Genomic DNA, 17684 nt, shown 5'->3' with positions numbered 1-17684 from the left:
CCTCAGCAGCACGATTCCTGCCTCTTAGAATGGAATGCACATCGAACACATGATAAAAATCACTGGTTACCGATCTTAATTCAATATGAGTTTATGGAGAGAGAAAATTCTATTGAGTCGTCCAACTTAGAGGTGTAGGAAAAGCCAAGAAAAGGCAAAGGATATTTTTTTGACAGACCTTTCTGCCATAGTTCAACATCAAACCTGGGGGATCAGACAACTAGGTTCTAGCTCTGCCCCTACTATGAGCTTGCTGTGAAACCTCGAACAAATCATCCAACACCTGGATTCATTTCCTTTCCTGAAAATTATAATAGCCCATCTAACCAGATTGTTATATCAGACCTTACCTACAGACTTACAGGTATGGAAGGGGAGGATGAGCTCTTAGACCATCCCTACTCTCTCACATAAACATGCTCTCCCTTCATTCTTCCAAATAATTTCATAGCTTTTTGTTAGATTGTTTCTATTATAATTATTTAAGGTTTGTTCACTGCCAAACTATGCAGTTCTCATGATTAAACTTTAAATTTTCTTTCTTAGAGACTTTTTTGTTTTTTCCTGGAGTTTTAAAAAGTTGTCTTAATATTTCATTTCCTTTTTTTTTTCTTGGACTCAATGACAAACTCTATGTCAGAGCTGAAAAATACCTCTCAAATACGTTCAATAGGTTCACATCAGACAACTGTTCAGCTCCTTTTTTTCCAAGAGGCATCCCTCTGGGGGTACTTAATCCTCTTGTGATTTAAACTTGCTTCTCCTCAGGCATTCAGCATAGCTGACATCCTAGAGCTCTCTTTTGCCATCATCCCAGCAATATCTGTTGCCTCTCTTTGCGTTTGGACCTCTTATTTCCTAGAACCCATATTTTCTTTCTTGGTTTACTCTCTTATTTTTCTGGAGTACATCCTTTAGTAACTTTCTGGGAATTTGTAAAGACCTTGCAATCCGAGACTATGTTACTCTACTCCAAAATTTGATCAACTTTACATTCATCATCCTAATTACTCCTACGAGATGCCTACTATTTGTATTCCCGTGTGAATGAGAGGCAGTGGCAGGATATTGACTACTAGGTTGAGAGTCTGTTAACATTTGGAATGTGATACCCAATCTTCACGAGGCTCAAGTGGTGTTTTCCATTTTGATTCTCACTCTTTTGCTCGTGGCCGTTTCCCCCCCCCCCCACCCCCCTGGAATTATTTAGGTTTTCTTTATTACAGATGTTCTGAAATTTTTCAGTGATATATGAAGGGGTGTGTATGTGTGTATGTGTGTGTGTTTCACTCATTGTACTGACATTAAGTGAGAAGACCCTTCTATCTGTAAACTTAAGTCTTTCATGTTATCTGGTATTTCTTTTTGAAATTCCTATTATTTGGATGTTGGACTTCCTAGGCTGCTCCTTAAATTTTCTTATTTTTTTTTCTTTCCTATTTGATATCTCTTTGCTTTTTTAACCTAATTTCTCAGGGATTTTTCTCAAACGTGCCTTCCAACTTGTAAGTTTAATTCTTGCTTTCATATTTTTAATTTCCAAGAGCCCATTCGGGTTTTCTGAAGGTTTCTTCCCACAGTGGTCTATTGTTGTATCATGAATGCCATATATTGCCTTACTTCTCAAAATAAATTAGAGTTTTTTTAATGTTTTTTTTTTTCTGCTCTGCATTGCCGTAGTTTGCTTCAATTATGTTTTGTTTCTGTTTCAGTCTCTCTCTTTCATATTAGAAGTCTTCCAGTAAGACTGGTCATCTGCTCCATTTAAGAGAAACCACCCAAGGCTGATTGAAAATTCCAGAGAGAGAGTTACAAGTGGTGGGCTTTACTGCAGCGTGATATGGACAAGAACTGACCCTTTCATTGGAGGCTTTTTCTATTGGGCTGGTCCCTGGAGCTTTTTTGTTCCCCAGAAAGGAGTCCTCTGCTCTCTTCTCTGGCAAAGAATATGACAAGTTGCCAACACTTTGGAGATTAGAGAACTGGGGTCTCACTGTTCAGCCAAAAATTTTCATTTGAAACCTCTTTATTTTCATTATTGTTTACTACCAGTTCCTCCATGGTGCTTGATTGTCCCCAAAGCCAGATCGTTTTTGGCTCAACTTTGTTAGATATGAATTGTTTTTTGCCTTGGTCCAGTGGGAGAAGGGACCTGGCCTCTCTGCTTTTTTTCTGTCTACTTTCAACCTGTTCACTTATTCTCCATTCCATCCCACACCCTCACCTGCTAAGATACCTGGCACATCAAATTCCTGAGCATTTCCAGAATCTTGCAGTGCAAAACAACCTGCTTTTTGTTGATTCCTACCCTTACAAGGTTACATTTCACTCTTATGCGAATGCTGTGCCAAGACAGTTACCATTTGTCTATTCTCTTTTGAGCCTTCATAGTGTAGTTGACATTTCTTCACTGATACTGTCTCCTCTTTCATTCTTTTTGTCCTTTGAGTTTTAAACATTTTGGATGTCTTAACTGTCTTTTGTTGGTTTTCAAGTACCCTATTTAATCTAAAGTATATTTTCCACTATTTTCACTTAAGATTATACCAAAAGTTAAATATCCTACATAAAATATTAAAAACACCATTTTTATGCCTATTTCGTAGCATGTTTAACCATTAAACTATAATTGGAAACTTTAGTTTAGGATGAGTCCATTTTTTTTTCATAAGCAACATCAAAATAAACATCTTTTTCCAAGAAGTTTTATATTTGTCTCTGATAACTTCCTTCTAATCTATCTCTAAAATCATATTAAATCAAAATTTTAAAACTTTTAAGCTAACGACACATATCACCTAGCTCATTTCCAGAAAGGTGGTAATAATTTACACCTTCACCCCAAGAGACAGAGGCAATAGCTACATAGGATTCATCTTATCATCACCAACATCATCACCATCATGACTGCTATTCAAATATTTACCCCCTGTGTCTCATTATTGTTTTAATTTGGATTTCTATGCTGACAAAACTACATTTTTTTTCATGTATTTATTGATAACATATATCTCCTAGTAATTGCTCACGGACCAAATTCATTTCTTCCAGTGGCATACTAAATGATTTCTTATTTGTATAAACTCTTAATTTGTTAAGATATTAAGGCTTTAGACCAGATTTTTCAAAAATATGTTTTTACTTTCCATTTCTGACATAGAGAATTTTTAGATTTTTACATAATCAAAATTATCGCCCTTCTCTTTTAGGCTTAGAAAAACTTCCCATTCCCAGATAAGATAAATATTACCCTATATTTTCATCTTTCATTTATATGTTTTGGGATTTTTTACATTTTACTCTTTCTCTCTGGAATTTAATTTGTGGTATTTTGTCCCAGTCAATCAGGTGAGTCAACACCGTTTATTACGTTACTGTTAGGTCCTCAACTGATATGTAATGTAACCTTGACCACATCCACATCCTAAACTCTACTTTTCCAGAGTCTGTTTTTGGTTTATTTTAACTTCATTTCTCTGTTGATTCTTCCTGTAGAACATCCTGTTTTAATTACCATAATTTTATAGTATATAGCAGTATCTTCTAGAGAAAAGCTTGCTTTACTACTTTTCTTCCTAAATAGTTTTTAACTCTTTCATTCTATTTATCATTCACAATGAACTTCAGAATAATCAAATTTCCAGGAAACAGCAGCAACACAATTTTGATTAAAATTACATTAAATACATACATTCATTTGAGAATTAAAGCGTTGACAGTATTCATTTCTCCTTTCTAGGAAGTTGACACTTTTTCCATACATCCAAGTTTTCTTTTATGTCTCCTGTTAATTTTATTGTTTTCTTCGTACAGAATGTGCATTATTATTCAATAAGTTTATTCTTAGATAGTTTATTTTTAGTGCTATATTGAATTATTTGTATCTTTGCATTTTCTAATTGGTTATCACTACTAGGCCAAAAAGTTGTTAATTTTTGTATATTTATTTGATTTTGAATCAACTAACTCAACTCTCATTTTTTCTAATAGTTGTTCGGCCTTTGCTAAATATCATTGCTTTACTATGGAAACAATAATTTTATCTGATAACATAGCTTTTGATCTTTTCTTTCTATATTTAGTTCTCAGTAGGTTAGTATGAATGGGATTGTAAACAGCACTGTCACAATTTTGGTCTTAATGGAAACACCTTTGTAATGAGAATAATAATTGCTAATTTTTACTGAGTGCTTTCAACATGGTAGCCACTTTGCCAAGGGATTTAAGTATGTTATTTCCTTTAATCTGCATGATTATCACAGAAAAAAGTTACTATTATAATCCCACTCTAAAGGTAATGAAATGGAGACTCTATCACAGAAATATATCCAAGGTTATCCAACTAGTCAATAGCAAAGCAGGATTCAACCTCACATTGGTTTAACTTCAGAGCTCAAGCTTATAAGTAATATAACTAATATTATATTCTAGAACTTTAAGTAAATGTGATTTGATGATGAGCATTTAAAAATTTTTTTAATTATTTTGTGGTTGAGAAAGGAGATGGGAGAGAGAAGAGGAGGCTGAATCCACGCAGATGAAACAGACACAAAGGGTATATTAATGATGCAAGAAAAGTGCAGCATAAGATCCTTCTCCATAGTGTCTCAAGCTGTGTGTGAACCTCAAGATCAATTTACTAAAGAAAAAGAACATATTTCAAAGACCAAGACATCTAAGAGTTTATTATTATTCCCACACAAATAACAAAGTGGTATCATGCGATCTCTTGGTCATTTCAATTTCCAGAAATTTCTCAAGAAAATATTTGGGTCTCATTAATGCAGATCTTTGATTCACTGAAACTCTGATTCAGCCAAAAGGTGGGGTGGAGGTGATTCATGCTATTTAAGTCACATCTTGGCAAGGAGCTGAGTTGTGGGAGACAGTGTGCCTCCTTTTCCAGTGTGACAAAAAGAACTTCAGCAATGCTGAAAATAAAGTCTCTGAGAGCGTTACGCAAAATTATGTATTTCTGCAGCATACCCCGGGTTACTGACTGTGTAATAGCCCTGCTGGACTCCCACCACTGCACGAAGCCCATGCCTGAAGCATTATGATCAGCGTGGAAAAACATGAACATCTTGCTTTTTCACCAGACAATTTCATTGTTGGTGTTAGGGAGAGATGCTTTGCCCCAGAAACAGTTACATAAAAGTTTTCAGCTTTAAATGTCATACTTTTCAGGGAAGGGCACAAGTGATTGGAGCTAATTAGGTATTAATTTCAGAATTCAATTTTTGACAAGCTTTAGGAAAGTGTACCCTTGACCAGTGAACAGAGAGGCAGCTCAATCTGAGTGGACAAGCCCAGGATTGCTCTTCAGACCCAGATTCCCGTCCCGGTCCTGCCGGGCAGGACCTATCAGCCCTCAGCGTATTCATTAGACAGTTGGTAATAATAACATTGCTGCCATTGCCTTCATAGGGCTTCTAGGAGATTGAAAAAGGAGTATAAATGGAAAAGTGCCTTTGAAAACTGAAATGCAATTGACATGTGTAAGGAAAGATCCAACAGTTTCTAGGACACTCTCCCTAAAGAGCAGTCATATTTATTGCTCACCCAAACTCCCCTGAAAAAGACAAATAGTCATCAACAGTAATGGAGCTCTGCAGAGCCGGCCCGTTTCCATTTCAATTCAAAGCCCTCGAGGCAGCAAACTTTCAATCCAGGCACTACCCCTGAGTCTCCAGTAAATTTATCTGTTTCCCCAATATATGTGGTGAGCCCTTGAACAGCAGCATCAGGCTGTGCCTGATCATCTTATCCTACCAGGCGGTGATCATCACAATTTAAAGGAGAAATGACCTATTTTACATGGGCTTTCCGAGAGGCTTTGGAGAGAGATGCCACGTGATCCCAGGACCACTTGGTAACTCAAGCTCTGGGCCGCCACCTGGCTCCTTCTTGCCTCAGTCCCTGCAGCCAGTCATTTCTTTATATACCGTACAGGGGCTCTGTGTACTGGGAACTGAGCTTCAACTGAGCTTGAGACAGGGGCCGTGGCATGATTGAGTAGTGAATTAGATAGAAAATCGTGGCTTTTGCGCCCTAAGTGAGAGAGTCGCTGCATTCAACCAGCTGCTACAACTTGAGTATTTCTCAGTTCTTTTGACATTTTTTCAACAGGGAACTTGATGTAAAACACATTTGTCTTTTTAGATGCTCGAGAGCTGCCTTTCCCCCCCTCAACCTTCTTTTAAAATCTGTACTGCACACTGTGAATATTCTTTAGCCGTTGTCAGCATGGGTCGTGACCTAGGTAAGTCATTGCTCAAGATGGAGTCTGAGAAGGGAAAAATATAACTCCTAAATTCACCCTAGGTTCATCGGGCCCCCATCAGAATAATCAGCCAGGAACGTGACACACAGGAGTACAGAAAGCTGAATATAAAAGGCAAAGACACCACAGGGAGAATTTGTTTCTCGTATCGGTCTTGGGGGTTTTACACAAAACCATTCCCTTCCCAAGAGGTGCTCGAAATTGAGTCAAATTTGAAAACTGTAAAATCCCCGGATTCATTTATTTGCATTTGTTCGCTCATGCATAAGCACAATCGGCTGTCCTAGAACAGGCAGATGAGGGCACTGGTTATACACAGCAAACTTTATTTCAACACACATGACTTAAGCCTGCTCTGTGCCTGGTACTCTGCTAGGGCCTGAGAGAAAAAAAGGAAATAAGTAAGATTCCGATTCTGGCCTCCAACGATTGACACATAACTCTGACCCAAGACAGAGTAAGAAAACTACTAGAAGAGAAACATGAAATGCTTTGGCAGCCTCCCTAACTGGTCTATAGCTTTTTTAAATAAAGCTTCACGAGTATGGATTAGGTTAAGGATAAGACAGCAGAGCTTCCAAACGCCATTCATTATCTGATGCCAGGCATCAGAAGACCCTCTTGCCAGGCTCACAGCCTGCCATGCCCGTGTCACAACGAGCCACTCACTGTTTTTCAACCATGCGCCAACATCTACTCTTTCAGCTCTTTGCTCAGAAGGTTCTGTCCTCCCCTAAGAGCTTCCTTACTCTTCCCCTAAGATCCAACTCAGTGATCTGCAAGGTGAAAATGAGCAATGACCTGTCATTCCAAGGTCTCTCCCACCCGATAAACAAGGACATGTGAATTTAAGAAGTATATCAAACAGTTTACCTTCCTGGAACTATGAAGCTATTCCTGATGCCCTGAGGCATAATTCCTCTTGGTCCTCCAAACTTTCATCTCACACGCTGGTAGCGTATTGAATGTACCAAGTTGTAATTCGATGCATATTTATTGCTTTATCCTTCCGAGCAGAGTGGGTCCCGCTCGAGGGCAGGCTCTACATCTTATTTAATTTTTATTTTACGTAATGGTTTCATGGCCATAACTATGTGCCAACCATGATTCCAAGTGTATTACGTGTATTTATCTACTTAATCCCCGCAAAAACCCTATGAGATAGATACTATCATTATCTCATTTTTCCTATGAGGGAACTGAGATATAGAGCTTAAACAATATGCTCAAGGTCATATAGCTGGTAAGCAGTGATCCATGATATGAACCTGGCTCTTAAGTGCTACATTATGCTGTTTTTACTTATCTTTCTACCCTCAGTGCTCTGCCCAGCGGTCTAGTATTTAAAATGTGGAGTCCAATAAATGTGTCTGAGCTGACTAAATGACTGAGCAGATGATCACTACTGGTTAGTCCTAGCTGGATCTCTTGGAAAGTTCTAGGCTATAGAAGTTAAGGGTAATGAACAGACTTAGAGAAGGTTCAGAGAAACTCAGGAAGATGGAAATGAAGAATTATACCTAAGGATTTAGGTTGCTTAGCCTTGAGAAGCAAAAGCTGAGGGCTGCTTTCATAATTCTCTTCAAGGCCAGGAAGGCTGATTCCCGAGGACAGTGACTGAGCTGTTTTTCTCCACCTTCAGGGAGGATGGAGACGCGAAACTGGTTCTAAAGCTGCATAGGGTGCCATTTAAATCCACCACAAAGAAGAATTTCCTTAACCTAAGAATTGTTTGTTAGACCTAAGAAGGAGCGATGGCAAGAAGCTATATAAGGTGTCTTCAACCTTTGGACTTACTTCTGCTCAGAGTGAAGAGCATGCAGGGTGAAAACAAACAATGACTTGTCACCCCAAGGTCTCTTCTAACTTTATGAAGCTATGATATTTGAATCTAAGAAATACACCAAACACTTTAGTTTTCTTGACCAAACGAATGAATGAATAAGTGAATGAGCCCCACATGATTTAAAAGGCAACAACAAAAAATTACAATCAGTAAGGAAGGGAGTCTTCTTAAACATACCATTGTGTCAGAAACGTAACGATGGAGAAAAATTAGAACCTGTGTTCTAACTAACCTAAACTCTTACATGTTCTACATTCAAAACATGTCTTGCTAGGTCCATCCTACCTCGGACACAAAGTTAGAACTGGTTGGTCTACATCCTCAAGTGCCAACTTTGACCTGATCCCTCACCACTATTTAATCACCATTTAATTTGGTATCTTGAAGCAGATTTCTCTAAACAAAGTAAACTCAAAATATGAGTCACTATCCCATTGATCCCAATGTGAAGTGCTTCAAACATTTAAAAAAAAAAAAAAAAAAAAAAAGAATCCTTTCCTGAGACCAGAAAACACCACCAAACCTACTTATTTTCCTTCCTACATGGAAACCAAAACACAAATGGTAATGGAATTGGAAGGGAATTGGAAGAGGGAGAGAGTACACCAAATTGTTTCTGTGCTTGGCATTATTTCAATGACACAATTCTGCTTCATTTTCCGTTAATAGAAATAATATCTTACACTGTGTGATGCTTCCCAGCAGACAAGATTCTTTCTTTTTTTTTTAATGCTTTAAGTTTATTTATTTTTGAGAGCGCGTATGGGCGGGGGAGGGGCAGAGGGAGAGAGGGAAAGAGAGAATCCCAAGCAGGCTCTACACTGTCAGCGCAAAGCCTGATGTGGGGCTTGAACTCATGAACCATAAGATCATGACCTGAACTGAAATCAAGAGTCGGACCCTCAACTGACTGAGCCAGCCAGGCACCCCAGACAAGGTTCTTTCAAACACACACGACACCACTGAATTTTTGCCTGGGGCAGGGGTCGGGGGGGTGGGGGTGGATGTATTTCCCCCCATCATACAGAGGAGGAAACAGTTCAGAGATGAGGGACTTGCCTGAGACCACACATCTAGGACCAGCAGATCTTCCTAAATTAGCCCTCCAGCTTCCAGGACCACCATTTCCCACACATCATGGCCGGCTGGGTACAGACCTGCTGGTCACTCTGTGAGCCTCGCTGGATCGTCCTTCACCATGTGCAACCTTTTTGGGACCTGTGGAGTTGGCCTGCATCACCCTGAGAAACCGGACCAGTCCAATAACATTAGGAGACCTCCTGAACTCAGAGACGTGTACAACAGACTCTTCAATCTGCCTCAGATAGAGATATCCACCATCATTGAAGCAGGAGATCCTAGATTCTAAGTCAGGCCTTCACTGCCCCCAAATTATGTTCCTCCTGAAACACCTGGGTCTAATGCCATCTATTCTGTGAAATCATCTGGCCCCCTAGTTCCGCGTGGACAGACATAACCCTAGGGTTCTTACAAGTTCTGGATCCAGTCTGCTTTGGCCCAGGCCCAGGTACCAGTTACGTGCTCCTAACCTCTCTCAAACTTCCTTATCTACAAAATGAAGATATTACTCATATCTCCCTAATGCCACAATGGTAAGAATTCTATGAGTTAACATATGGAAAGTGCTTTAAAACAGCTCTTGGCACAAAGTGAGCTGTTCGTCAGTGTATTCCTGGTATTAGTACCTTCTCTGAGATTTTTGAGTCCTCACAGGGTTTTGTTTGTCCTCCTAGTATAAAATGCTAGATCACTCGCATTTATTATAACTCTCCTCAACTATTTTGTTAGTTATTACCTACCGACCGTATCATGAGCCCAGAGACCATCTCCTCTCTGGTAATTTTTTCAGATTACGGCACACATAGTCACCTAGACATCCTAAAGAAAAACCTGGGGGTCACTTGACTCTTCCCTTATCATCGTACTCTACATCAGTCAATCACCACATCCTGAGGCTGGTATCTTCTAGATATTTCTGAATCCACCCCTCCGTCTCCATCTTGCTGCCACACCCCAACCAGTCCTCGCTTAAAATAGTGAAGCGGCTTCCTCACTGGATTTCTGGCCTCGACTCTTACGCACCCCAATTTATCATCCACACGGAACTCGGAATGATCTTTCTTCAAAAAGAAATTTGATTCCTCCGTCATGCCCCTACTTAAAAGCTCCCCATGCCTCCCCACCACCGTTTGAGGCTGTTTAGTCGGGCCACACAGGACCCGTTTCCTCCCTCTCTCTTTAGTCTCATCTTGTACCACTCTTACCTCATCCTGAAAGGCTAAAACCACAGGACAACTCGCTGCTCAACACATACCTTAGAGTCGCTGCCCTTCCTGTCTCTGACCTCCTCTCTCTCTTGGCTTGAGCCCTCTTCCCAGTTCTTCGTCTGGCTTAAAGCGCTCCCACTGTTTAATCAGCTCCCGTATCACCTCCTCCAGGCAATGCTTTAGACCAGAGGCTACTCCTCCTCAGTGTTTCCACGATACGGAGCATTTTCTGGCTATTCTATAATTATAATGACCTGCCGCACTTGTCCCACCATGACCTCAAGTTCAAGGGCATTGCCTCTAGCCAATTTCTCATCCGCTTAAGGGTGGATGTGCTCTGCACATAGTAGGTATCCAAAGAAGCACTGAATGCCTGACCTCATTACATGGACAATAGGTAAATAGTAGCTGATACGCTTAGCTGATGTTGCGGGCCACTTAATAGTTCTTACGGAAGTGCTCTTCTAAGCACTTTCCACAAATTAACACACTGACTCCCCGACAACCCTATATAGTAGCTAGGATAATTATCGCCATTTTCCAGGTGAATGGAGGATGAAACTGAAGCACAGAGAAGTTAAAAACTTTACCAATGTTACATAGTTAGAAACGGATGACCCCAACTTTAGAACCCCTATGACTGGCTCTGGATCATCGGGGTTCTAAACCCTTGACATCTATGCTGTAGTACCTGTCTAGACAGTGGTACCATGATCAGTTAAGATACCTAAACAGACGTGGACAGGATGGTTTAGCTCCAACTTCAGAGATGAGAAAGTGGAGGCATAGGAAGTTCATGGAGAAGTGGTCCAGAGAAAAGACAGCCAAGGCTGAGGCTGGTGGTCGCTGCCCCTCACTATGCAGCCGTGGAACTCGGGGCAGTCCCTTGGCCTCCCTAGGCCTTATTTCTTCAAGTGCAGATCGGGGCCAGATCACGTCTCTGCTTTCTTCCAGCTCAAGTTTGCAGTCCCCTTAGTTCGGCAAGCTTCATCAGGGTTGAGTGTGTGCCAGGCTCCGTGATGAGTGCAGAGACACGGAGACAAACAAGATGCATCCCTGCCCTGAGGAATTTGTCTTTCTGTGGGGGAGACAGGCGCAGACAGACAATATCGACAGCTGGGTTCGAGATGGCCACAGTGCCATTACATCGGTTATTTTAAAGGGAACCACCCCCAAATAAAATGTTCTCCAGAAAGGAGTCGTTCGCTCCTCCGTAAGGTCCTTCAACTGACAGGGGCCCAGAACGAGAAAGTAGCACCATGACTCTTCCTTCCCTCCAATGCCTCCCTCAAGCACAGTCCCCTCGTTTTACAACTAAAGAAGCAGTCACTGCCTTAAGTCGGTTTGTCAGTGGTCAGATGACTCCCTGGTGGCATAAGCCACTCCCACGTCTGTTTCCGAGGCTCTAGAGGCTCTCGCATAGTCAAGCTATGAGAGGTGGGAGCATTAACTTGGACACAGCTGCTATTTGGTTTTCCAGTATGGGGTATATGCTTAACTGAATTTTCAGATTTACAGTCAATTCCAGAAATTGCATCTACTTTATTTCCAACTCCATGGGTAAGCTGGTTCATTTAAGGCAAACGGCGTCCGATTAAAACACATTCTGGAGAAATAAGTGAGCAAGCCATTTTTGCCCAACTCTTAATTTAAAAGAAAAACAAAAAACCAAAAAACTATCAGAGGGACTTCTCAAAGACCAAATCCCATCACATCATTGTGAGATGAGACAGTTAAAATATGCATGATCAAAATATCATTTGAAAATACACTCCAAGAGGCGGTCTTATATAAGGCTGGAGGCCTCAGGGCCAATCTCAGTGGGTCCACATCTCTTTTCAGCATCTTATCAGCTGTGTGACCCTGGGCATGTTCCCTCATACCGCTGAGTCTCAGTCTCCCCAGCTGTATAATAGGATCACATAATATTTGTCCGTCAGAGTACTTGTAAGAATTAGAAATGCAACTTTGTGCCTGGTATAGAGCAAGGGTTAAAAAATAAAACTCTTAAAAAACATTTCATTAAAGTCTTAATGATTCAGAGATTGATTATTCCATTAGAAGATCGGCACGTTTTCTCCCTTTTTTCCTTTTGCTCCCTGCCTGCCCACATCACAGCTGTTCATAAACTAGCATTCCGTAAGATAAAAAATGAGATAAAATTCAATTCAGACCCCAATGGAATTGGTATTGGAGTCCAACAGGCCTGAACTTGAGCCCTGCATGGCTTTCCACAAGTCATGTAACCTTCTCTAGTCTTCATTTCCTTCATCTGCAACATGGAGGCAATCATAGCATCCTTCCAGGCTTCTTATGAAGATGTGAACAACTACACACACACACACACACACACACACACACATACACACGCACATGCACACTCACACATACACAAAATCCCTAGTACTGTGACTGATAAAGAGTAGGTAGCTAGGAAAGTACTGGATCATTTTCAGTAAGAAATGTAGTACTTGGCTAAAGCTTCAGCATCACTCACAATTTGTTTTATTATTATTGTTTTAAGTTTATTTACTTATTTTGAGAAAGAGAAAGAGACCACGCAAGCAGGGGAGGGAGAGAGAGAGAGGGAGAGAGAGAGAATCCCAAGCAGGCTCCACGCTATCCGTGCAGAGGCTCGCAGTGTGAGGCTCGATCCCACGAACCTTGAGATCATGACCTGAGCCAAAATCAAGAGTCAGACGCTTATCTGACTGAGCCACCCAGGTGCCCCCACAATTTGTTTAAAAAAACCCAACTCCATCACTACCATGGATGGCTAAAAGAAATCATTCAAACAATAAAACTCTTACATCTTGTGTCATTAGATTTAATTTCCTCCCTTGGGGACAACTGCAGTATCAGCAGAAGTGGGGTGACTTCGTGCATGTGAGGACCTGGCGGGACGATCCTGATGACCGGAGGGTGGTGACAACAAGCAACCCTTAATAGGGTGAAGCAGGTGAGTCTGGACCTGACACACTGGACGTCTTTTCCATCCAACGCCACGTACGCATTACCAAGAGTCAGGGAGACCAAATCGGAGATTAATTAGGATGTTCTTTGCATAGCCACTGCTTCCACTACCTAGAGGGAGAGCTTAGGTTATCAAATGGAAATGAAGGGGTTGACCAGCTATACCAGGATCACATCTTTGGAAGCAAGTAGCAAAGAGAACATGTTCATTATTTGCCTTTGGGAGATTACTAAGCTAAAAGGTCATGGGATGCTAACATTATAGGACACATGCTTTTTTACATAAACATTTGGATTTCATGTTTCAAATTTAAATATTTTGTCTACAGAGATCTCTGAGTCACCTGCTCACATCCTTCTTCCTTTAATCCTCCCTCGAGGCAAAGACTATATATATAAAATGCTAACTTTCTAAAGGAAAACACATAAACAAAAGACAAAAATCCTACAGTCACATCCACCTACCATAAGATATCTGAATATTTGCTTAGACCCCCTGGAGGCCCACCACATGACATTCTCAAAGTAGCACGCAGAGATTCATTCTGTATCCCTTCCTACTTCCTAAATAATGCTCCCACTCAAAGTGGAAGGATGCCAATTTCATGGCAGGCTGAAGGATGTTTATTTTGGAAGCTCCTTACTTAACACCACATTGCTTAGAACAGAACATACCTGTCAATATCAGTACCACATTTCCCCAAGATTTCTCCCGCAGAGGAGAAATTTTAAGAAAAGTTTCCCTCTCTTTACAAAAAGAGAGAATTATTTTTTATAATTGGTGTTGAAAATCAACAAATTCCTGAGTCGCCATTTTTTCTGTGAAACTTCCTTCTATAGACAAAATGGAAAATCACAGTTCCACTTTATCCGACACCACCCAAAAGAAACGCTTCATGCATGGAAGTGTTCTTTTTCCATAAGGCAGCAGCATTTAAGGGGGAAAAAAAAAAAAAGCTCTGCATCGCTCTTCAATATTGTTGTCTAATTAAATGGCAATGGAGTGGATGCGTAAAAATATGCATTAGAGGTGTGTAATGTGTAATGTGAAGAAGAGTAATCAAAGCCATTCACCAGGATTTAGGAAGGGATTTCAGTTGGCAGCTTACGAGACAGGAGCATATAATTTTGCTAATTTGAAATAGGTATTGTAACGTATAAACATTACTGCTTTGCATATTTTAATGAAAACTACCTCTACACCAAAATGATTTCTTTAGCTTGAACTCTCTGCATACCACAGAGCTTCTACCTCGTATGAGTTCAGCATAAATAAGAAAGGCACGCAAGCTGCATTAAAAGAATGGTCACCTCATTAAAATAGGTTAAAACCAAGCCCCTTATTCCAACCTACTATAACAACATAAAGTAAGTCTGATGACAGGTGTTGTATTAAATTTTTATATTACAATGAACTTGTACTCACACAAACCAAATCTGCATGTTTTCCTTTGATATGCACCTGCAACTTGTTAATTCGTGGCCTTTATTAAGAAAGTATAAATTTAGCAACATCTATAGATTTGTAAAACTCTATTAACTTGCTGGCGAATATCGAGTAAATTCATTTGGAGTCTTCTTTGCATGGTTTACAAAGAAATGGAAATTAACAAGGACTTTTCCCAAATGGATGGGCCCGCAGATAATGCAGTTCTGCAAACAGACTGATGTGAATTACCTACACTTGGGCTAAAAAGTTGAGAGAGAGATCTGGGTCCGTCTGGAGCTGAGGACGTCACTTACCTGCCAGCTCACTTCTCGCTGAAGGCCTTTTTTCCAGTCTTCTTCCAGCCTGGGGGAGGTCTCATCCATTGCTGATGCTGCTTGCGCAAACTGGATCCGCCAGTGGCTGTAACTCCCTTTCGTTGCAAGCCTTTACCAAAGCGGCAGCGAGGGCAGTTCAGGGGCAGACTGTCATGGAGAAAATGCCAGGCCAGAGGATGAGGGATCGGGCAGGAAGAAGCCACATGGGAGTAAATTTGGGATATATGGGGCTACCCTGACAGCTGCCAACTGGCCAGGCGGGAGGCCAGCTCAGCCATTGAGCGTCCAGAGATTAGGAACAACTAAGCTCCAGGGCCAGCAGACAATGGGTTATTCTTATGTTTCTGGCATAAAGGTCAGAGGAGGGAAATGTGAAGGCATGCTCTATGCCCTAGAAATGCGCACTTGTGCGTGTGCTCCTGTCTTCTCCTCACCCCAACACCACACAAACACACATGCACGCGCGCACACACACACACACACACACACACACACACACACACACCAGAATTTGCATTGTTCTGCAGGATTGCATCAATAGGTTGGAATATCCTGGAAGTAATAAGCTATTTTACATAGTGGCAACACATTTCATTTGAACACATCTCCCCCAGCACCATATGAATCACTCAGCAGCCAGTAAACATGAACAGCAAGCTCCCTTGGGTAAAAAATAGACTGATCCCTATAGTTGAATCCTGAGGACCTACAGTCCCTGCTTTCATCCCCACAGAACGTTGTACTGCAGGCACTCAACCCTGACCGTGGACCTCAACCCTTTTTGCAAATGATTATCCGAAATGAGCAGAGGCTTCAGTTTGGACAGATTGCTCAAAATATGAGGCTAAACCAAGCCAGCTCCAACTAAACTCTGTCCTGCTTCCATGGTTTCTCACACAGAAACCATGGGGTTGGTTGTTTCCTCAGCATAACCTAGCCCACCCTGGCCAATACACCACTCTTGCTATTTGGAGTGGTTGTAAGAAGACCATGAAGTTATCCAACTAGAGCATTTACCACAAGCACTGAGTAAGTCTGCAATGTTATTTTAAATAGATTCCATTACAAGGGCAGTCTGTTCTACATATGTCCCTCATACTCCACTATTTCCCCTTCTTTTACAGCTGCTCATAAGTTACCAGCATTAAGCGTGGCAATTTCTACAGATGATGTAGAAATATGAATTTTAAAACGAAAGGGGAAAAGTGTTCAATAATGCAGTGTCACTCTGTCTCAGAATGCAAACTCAGAATAGCATGACTTTAATGCTACTTAGCATTTAGCAAGGAATTTAATGAAAGCAAAATGAAGCATCAAATAATAAATGTAGTTCAATACAAATGCACTACTGATAAAATAAAGTACACGTCGCCAAAATGTAAACATAATGAGAACATACATGAATAAAGGAGCTTATTAAATAACATAGCTTTTATTCACTATTCTTAAATCAAGCAACCAAAAAAAGAATTAGTTTTGTTTCTGTCTTTGTTAAATGTTTTCGTTAAAGGAAGTTTTGACAAGAAAATAAAGTATAAGGAAAGTACAGATAACACACTGGCCAGATCACAGCACTGTCATTTTAAGACACAAATTCTAACCTACTCTAGGACACCACTGAGAGAGTCTTTTTTTTTTTTTTCTAATGTTTATTTATATTGAGAGAGAGAGAGAGAGAGAGAGAGAGAGCACACCCAGGCAGGATAGGGGAGAGAGAGAGGAGACAGAGAGAATTTCAAGCAGGCTCCACACTGTCAGCACAGAGCCTGACACAGGGTTCAATCCCAAGAACTGTGAGATCGTGACCTGAGCCAAAATCAAGAGTTGGATGCTTAACTGACTGAGCCACCCATGTGCCCTGAGAGTCCTTTTTTAAAATGGTGTCCAAATGCAAGTGCTAATAACCATGACCTATGTTATGCATTGTATTGTGTCCTCCCAAAGAGATACGTTGGAGTCCCAACGCTTGGTACCTCAAAATGTGACCTTATTTGGACACAGGGTTTTTACAAAGGTAATCAAGCTAAAACAAAGTCATTAGGATGAGTCTTGATCCAATATGACCAGTGTCTTTATAAAAAGGTTGAAATGTGGACAAAGACAGACACACATGGACAAGCCGTGTGAAAATGAAGGCAGAGATAGGGCGATACATCTACAAGCCAAGCAACACCAAGGATTGCCAGCAAATCACTATTTTTCCCTCAAGATAAGCAGCTTATTAAGAATACGCTGACTAATAAGAAATAGAAAGAGTTTTAGAATTTATCACATTTTCCTTAGGAAAAAGTTAGATATAACAATTAAAAAAAGGAAAAATCCATACAAAATGCATCGTCAGTCAATCCTCCCTTGATTTTAAGGAAACTTCTTTTACATTACACAATAAACATGGGTTAATACTTTATGTTAAGAATCAAAAGTCTAGAAAATAAAGAGTTCTCCAGGTGAGTTAAACCACGCATTACACAGTACCCAGTGAGGACACAATATGGCCATAAACCTGTTCTAGTGGGGCACCTAGGTGGCT

At 40.6% G+C, this 17684-nt stretch overlaps 1 protein-coding gene across 1 annotated transcript in view; it reads right to left on the bottom strand.

Moving 5' to 3' along the window:
• The window catches only part of PPARGC1A (PPARG coactivator 1 alpha), a 301432-nt gene extending 286174 nt beyond the window's left edge, over positions 1 to 15258 (bottom strand). Inside the window, 1 exon segment of the mRNA XM_053901642.1 lies at positions 15134 to 15258. Within this exon segment, the coding sequence (XP_053757617.1) occupies positions 15134 to 15202 (69 nt within the window). The 5' untranslated portion in view covers positions 15203 to 15258.
• Positions 15259 to 17684: the final 2426 nt, after the last annotated feature.

Source organism: Panthera pardus, unplaced genomic scaffold (assembly GCF_024362965.1).
Source record: "Panthera pardus isolate Hobbes unplaced genomic scaffold, ASM2436296v1 HiC_scaffold_13, whole genome shotgun sequence".
NCBI classification, from domain to species: Eukaryota; Metazoa; Chordata; class Mammalia; order Carnivora; family Felidae; genus Panthera; species Panthera pardus.
Note: the sequence above shows the minus strand (reverse complement) of the source record. Positions and strands in the feature narration are given on the sequence as shown.